Source organism: Stylophora pistillata, chromosome 1 (genome assembly GCF_964205215.1).
Source record: "Stylophora pistillata chromosome 1, jaStyPist1.2, whole genome shotgun sequence".
NCBI lineage: Eukaryota > Metazoa > Cnidaria > Anthozoa > Scleractinia > Pocilloporidae > Stylophora > Stylophora pistillata.
In genome coordinates this window covers 22449941-22456796 of record NC_142519.1, presented here as the reverse complement: position 1 = coordinate 22456796, position 6856 = coordinate 22449941, and the positions used below count along the sequence as shown (strand labels likewise).

The 6856-nt window shown below is 36.5% G+C and overlaps 1 protein-coding gene across 3 annotated transcripts in view; it reads right to left on the bottom strand.

Moving 5' to 3' along the window:
• Nucleotides 1-6856, bottom strand: part of LOC111326457 (tachykinin-like peptides receptor 86C) — a 7163-nt gene extending 307 nt beyond the window's left edge. The window contains exons 1-4 of one of the 3 annotated variants that reach the window (XM_088744602.1): nucleotides 6681-6856; nucleotides 2874-2974; nucleotides 1356-1485; nucleotides 1-1043 (exon numbers count right to left, since the gene is read on the bottom strand). The exon at nucleotides 1-1043 is cut by the window's left edge and continues 307 nt beyond it. In XM_088744602.1, the coding sequence (XP_088600728.1) occupies nucleotides 1-1037 (1037 nt within the window). In that variant the 5' untranslated portion in view covers nucleotides 1038-1043; nucleotides 1356-1485; nucleotides 2874-2974; nucleotides 6681-6856. Of the gene's footprint in view, nucleotides 1044-1355; nucleotides 2040-2873; nucleotides 2975-6680 lie in introns of those variants that run through there. The other 2 variants (XM_088744606.1, XM_022930461.2) reach the window with 2 other exon arrangements.

Genomic DNA, 6856 nt, shown 5'->3' with positions numbered 1-6856 from the left:
GTCCGTTTTGTCAATGGTATTTGTTCCACACTTTTGTCTTTCCAGAAACTTGCCATGCATTGAATAGTTGCCTTTTTTAGTAATTCCCGAAAGTGCCGACTATACATAAACCATACCCAAGGATTTATGGCGCAGTTGGCATGAGCCAACCAAAAAAAAGACAACGGAAGGAAGGCAGGGAGACGACAATAACTATCTGGGTCAAATGATCTCAGCAAATGGTTGACATGGACAGGAAACCAACAGATTGCAAAAATTGCAACTATGGCAATGATCATGCGTACAACACGTTGGTTCTGCTGAATAATTTTTGACCGATTATTTTTACCCACTGGTAGCTCACTTCGTCGATAAATTCTGCATGTAATAATAGTATAACAAAATACCATAAAAATTAGTGGAAGGAGGTAAAAGACGACAAACTTTGCCATCTCTTCGATCTCCAAGATCATGAGGTGCTTCCCCTGGTTTTCACTCCATTTCCTCATGCAATAATATTTGCCATCTTTGCCTTGCTCAGTTCTAAAAATGTACAAATAAGGGATGCAAAGTAGTCCCGCTAGGACCCAAATCAGCGCCATGGCGCTTTTGACACCTTTTTTCGACAGTGGCCTTATAGTCGCGTGTGCTGCCATTAAGCGGTCCAGTCCCATCGCGACAACAGTCAAAATGGAGGCGGCTACGGAGAACCCCACTGCGAAGTAAGATATCTTGCAGGTTATTTGTCCTATGATGCCCGAAATCCAGAGTCGCCCAACCGTCAAAAACGATATAAACACTATAGAAGCCGATGAAGCATTCATGATATCTGCCATCGCCATGCTGATTATTAAAAAGTTAAAAGGAAATTTTCGTCTCGATTCTTTGTCACCGCACACAACTTGAATCAAGAGAGAATTACCGACAAGAGAAGAGAAGAGGACCAAGGTGAATCCCATGATCACTAGAGTTGTTGTTGTGTTGCTTGCGTTTTCAATCGCGCATTTGGCGTGTAATTTACCAGTGATATTTGTTGCTGAGTCATTCGCGGCGTTCATTTCGACCTGCACAAGGTAAAATCAATATCAGTCATTGAACACTGATCAGTGGCAAATCCTGACTACCAACGTGACGACCAAGTCCAAATTCACCCAGTCTTAATACAAACATAAATTTAGAAGCAATTAGTCACAACTCTTTGGACGACAAAGATATCTCCCAGGGGTAGAATCTACATTTTTTTTGTCGCGTGCGTTAGTGGTTTACAGATTCGGCGATTTATTACCAAATCTTGCCTGATCAAGAGCCTTAGCTATGCTGAGATAATGTTGACACTAATACGTCACAAAGTCACAGGTTAAAAATATCAGGTCTACCTCTGTGTTAAAACTGTGCACGTCGTTTACTCGCGAAACTTCGGAACCTTTCAATATTGACTTGTCCGCCAACAAGTCATCTGGAGTTCCGCTGCTTGGTAAACATTATGTATGATCCACCTGACCCCGTCTTTCCACGAGGCAAAAAACATCAATTAATTCTGCTGCTAAATCAAAATCTTACGGACGGGACAAGCGAAGCTTGTATAAGAATTTAAGAGGGAACGAAAACTGTGAGGAAAATGTAAATTCCGGTTGATGCAGTTCGCTAAGCGATAAGATCATTTACTGACAAAAAAATCAGCGAATCTGCAAACCTATTGGGCCTATATTGATCACTTTTTCTAGAAGATTTGTTTCAGATAGCCTCCGGTCAAAACCACTAGTTTAACATAAAACTAATTTAAACTGAACTATGAATTGTTTTTCTTAAGTAGCATTCCTTGCGATAATGCAAAACACATTTTACTTAAGTCACGAGTATGATGAAATAAGCGGACTTTTCTTTGAAATTTTCTGACCTAATCAAGCAGCCGAGCGCCGTAAAGTATAATATCATAACAATTCTTCCCACAAAAAGACAAACAGCTTTATTAAACTGTTGTTTTACCCTTTTGTTTTGCTCTCCTGAGTGTTTGTCTAGTTGTTTTATCAGGGAAAATCCTGCTAAGGAAGGGATCAATAAGAGTGACTCAGTTGTGATTTAGTTCTCCTCATTTGTGTAATCATGAAGTTCACATTTACTTTGCTTCGATCGATAAACGCCATTAGACACGCATATGACAATTAAGCTCTATTCTCTTACGTTTAAATATATTTAGATATGGTCTGATTTTTTTACCTGTTTATGACTAACTTGTACAGAGATTTGGCGTTAACGAAGCTGAATTAACTTAAGATGCAAAACTTCTCACCGATTCAGACTAATCCGTTTTAAGATTAACTTTTACATTCTCCTTTCCAACCGAATGCCTTCAAAGGATTTAGTTTTAGTATTTGCAGACTATCGGCGAGATCATCAAATATAAAAAAGATCCGTGAAATTTTCTGAGACGTAGAACAAATATGCTTTATCACTGAGTTTTTAGCCGGCTCATTTAGAGCAGAACTTGCGGAAGCAAAGCTTGATGGTGATTCAGCGTTTCCATTGCGAGCAATTTGATGGGAGGATGTCGATTGTTATTAAATATTATTGTTTTATAAATCATTCTTTCAACTGCAGGAAGTAAAATGATTTTGATGTCAAAGTACTGAAAACCGTGGTCATTTATCTAGAGCTTCTGTGTCAATGTCTGAAGCAAGAATGAAAATTTAAGTAAAAAGAAAGGGTGATCATACATTAATTACAGGCTTTGCAACTCTGCCTTAATGACAGGGGAAGATAAAGACCACGACATAAATAAAGCTGTTACTGAGCTAAAAGCTGAATAGCTGAGAGTTACATGAGATGCTCACATAGGAAAACCAAGACTTCAGTGATATTTTTGGCGAAAAGGCCGTTAAGATCCTTGTACTCACAATTTTTTAGTCGATCAGCACTCCCTTGCCGGCACATCTGACACCTTGCATAAAGTTGTAAACCAATTTATAATTTTCATCGTTTCCTGTCCCGTAACAACCTTGAAAAAAGACGATCCGAGGAAATACATTATTGATGAGCAAGGAAGGGCTTTTCCTTTGTAAAGATCACTTATCTTTAGAAGCATCTCTTCCTAAAGATATTTTGACTAATATTTTACTATACTGAAAGCTAATTGATAAAATCGCGTTTTAGAAGCACCGCTAAACTTCCTTTTAACTTGAAATCTTACCTGACTGAGTATTTAATAAAGTATGGGCTTAAAATCAGATTGGAGCGCTCATCCGAAAAAAGCCTCTCACCTAAGTTTTTTTTTATCTCTACATTCATAAGTAGATAAAATCTGAATGTGGCTTGTTCCAAAGACCAGTTAACAGCGATGGAAGTAATAACTGAAAACAAGAAGTAATCAATTCATTGTAAAAGCTCTGCCCAAAGGTAAAATAAGACGCGATGTCATGAATGGTGAAAGCAAACTTCAATTACTTTGGTTTATCAGTCTCTTTACATCTGCTGTAACTGAATGAGTATGCAAGTTCAGCCTATACATATACCATTGCCTGATATGGGTTATGAGAAACACACTAAGGTTCGTGTTTTCAATTTGTTTACAAATTAAAGCGATTCGGCCTATGGCTGTAAAAGCCCCCGGGGGACATTAAGTGAAGTGTGGTTGTTTTGTTTTTTTTTTTACTTGCTTGAATTGTAATTCCTGAAAAAAAAAATCCGGTAAGAAGAAAAGAAATCAACCCGTACGTCTTTTCTCTTTCCATAATTGTTGAAAATGAACTATTTTTCTTGCTTATATATCCAGGCTGGGCCACAATTTTTAGGGACGTTGAATTTTAAGATCGACGATGAAACTTCTGGAAATGTCACAAAAAGACTGGATTGAGTTGGAAGATGATAAACAAAAATGTTATTTAGAGGCATGTCCAAAATACTCCTGAAATTAACATTACTTGCAGTATTTGCAATTATGTCGGCGAAATATCGAGAAATATTTAAATTTGCTTTATTTTTAAGTTCATTAAAACGTTATTGGAAAAGAGGTATACACATTTAGAAATTCGGTAACTTTTCTCGTAAATTCTAAAATGTAACATATTAAAGAATTTCTAAAAAATGGAAATTAGGAGGTAAAAATGCATCACTAAAAGAAGCTTTATTTTGTTCGTCCGTATCAAGTTAATTTCAACCAACAAATAAGACTTAAAGTCTTCCGAAAAGATGTCAAACAATCTGGATAAAAATTAAGGTGAGATAAAGAAAACGAGTAAAACAGAAAAAAAAAAAATGAGGAGGTATTATGTGTCCTACCCGAATTTTAGCCAAAACGCAACTTTCTGCGCCTAAGGAGATGAGTTTGGGCCTCGAGACAAGATAGACATTTTTGCAGGTGTCTTGTTGCTGAAACATTTCGAGCCCTTCCATAATCTGAACTCCAGGTTTTTTCCAATTTTATAAACAAATATGTAAAAATAATAATTTTATCGCAGTACTCAACAGGATTTCCTGCTAAAAGATTTTCCCTTAACATCGTCTCAAAATTTCTTCAAAATTGGTGGTCCATTCTTAACAAATTTAACTAAACTCAAACCCAGTTACTGGTATCAATTTGTTTTCTTTTTGCATACGAAAACTTTCGCGTCATCCTCAATTTCGTGGCATACATTAAATAATCATAACACTTTGAACATAAGCGCACTTGCCTATGAACACTTTTTACTGAAATTTCAAAAAACGAACCGTGGTCGCATCTTTAATGACCATCCTTTGCAATTTTCACCTTTCAGAATTCTAATCACAGCGAAAAAATATTAATTATCAATCAACTAAATGGATAGCTGGCGTGTCTCTCTTTTCATCCATGCTGGTTATTGGAATGTTTTAATGACTCCTCGATCGATAAAGGTTACATCCAATTTAAATATCATAAACTTTGTGATTTAAATTTAATTCAATATCATGTGCATGAGAAAAAACAAACAGAACAACTTCTGGAAAAGACAAGATATTGGCATGTTTATTATTTTTTTGAAATCCTTACCATTCCAAAAGCTGACAATAAGCAAAAGAAACAAACACACATATGTGCTTCCAATTATTACTTGTCATCGTCATTACTGGAACGAGATCCTATGCCTTCATTAGGGCTCTCGCTAAATTAGCATTTTATACCAATCTCCCAAACCAGAAAGGGTTGGGAAAAAAACTCTTAGATTTTGAAAAAAAAAAAAAAAAAGAAAAAGAAAAAACAAGGAGCCAAGAAACTTACCGAACGATACACCTAAAGAGCACTCATTTAAGAAGATTTCCTGCGATAACTCTCTCAAAATTCGTAAATTCTCGTTCAGTTTTCATTCAAGATTCGAAAAATGTAATGATATTGCAAAATTTATACTGCCGTTGGAACAAAACAATTCTAGTGAATTAATTATCGACTAGAGTTAAAGCCCCTGGATATGCAAAAAAAAAAAAAAAAAAATTAACTGAAGAGGTTAGCGCCAAGCAACATACTTTGACTTGTACATTTTATACTATCTTCATGTCAGTAAACTGAAACCAGTTGGTGTTTTACCTTTGATGTGGGCTAAAGGACTTCATAATGAGCTGCTGGTTTATGCCATGTAGAAAGTTGACGGTATTACAAATTTCATCCATCATTCGATCGACCGAACATTATCTAACATGTCAGTTTTAAGCGATGTTCAAAAGGACGCCGATCCCTGGACAAGAAACATTCACCACATCGTTTTTCATGTGAAAAAAGTCAAAAAATAGAAAAATCTACAAATACAAACAATTTGTTAACTTCTTGTCAGCTCCAAGTGAACAAACAACTCTGAGTAAACGAATAAAGGTTTATCTGTCACCAGGCAGCATTGAATGTCGAAGGAAGGCCAATATTCCTGCAGAATCTCAAAAATAATTGGCTTGGTCGTAAGAAGGGTTCGAAACCTCTACTCTAGTCTGTCTCCTTTTATTATCTTATGGCGTTTTGTATATTGATACAATGGCACTTAATTGTGTCAGCCGGAACTTTTCCATAATGTTTGTTTAAAAGGGTCATGATATAAGTCTAACAATAGGCCGCCTTGTAGAGGAAAGGCACTCGTGATCAGTAGGAAACATCGAATACCACTCCTATGACATACGGCTGCATTGAACATTCTGTGATTGGTTTCTACCAGCTATTGTTTTGGGCAGTTAGTACCAAGGCTGGAGTCTTTGCATAGTCAAGGTTGTGATGATAACAAAGATAAAATCAATAATAATAAAAAAAAAAAACTGCAGCGAAAAATCAAAGCCATCATCATAGAAAAAAAAAAAAAGAAGTAACCGTCTCAATAAAGAAGCTACTGATATCAGTTGAAAGTTATATTCGATTCTCCTTGGTAATTTTGAGCAGAGTTTACTCTCACGCTGCAGCTTCATTTCAATGTTTTCTTTTTATCAAACTGATATTACATCTCCTGGATACTTCCTCGTAGCAGCTGTCTAGGCCTGAAAAAAAATATTTTCTTTCTGATAACGTCCATTAAACCAAAACGGCTTCCAAGAGCTTACAACATTGTACCTCGAGTGAAATATTGACGTCGTGTTAAGATCGACTCGTGGTAAAGGCTTTTTATGAATAAAGAATACTGAGAAAGTTTGTCACCCTCACCCCTAATTACGTTTCGCTGGTAAAATGGCCGTAAGAATTATAACTCCTAACTAGGATACAGCATACTGCGTTGTACCTTCTATAACGTTCCTCAGCCTGAGTTTTGAGCAGCGAGAGTCGCGACTGTAGACACTACGTCCGTTTCAAGGGACTTTTCTTCTAAACGATTATCACGGTGGTTGCTCGAATATGTAACTTTACCTCCGATCTAAATTCTACGACTGTTCCTTACGGCGATACCTTTTTGTCTCA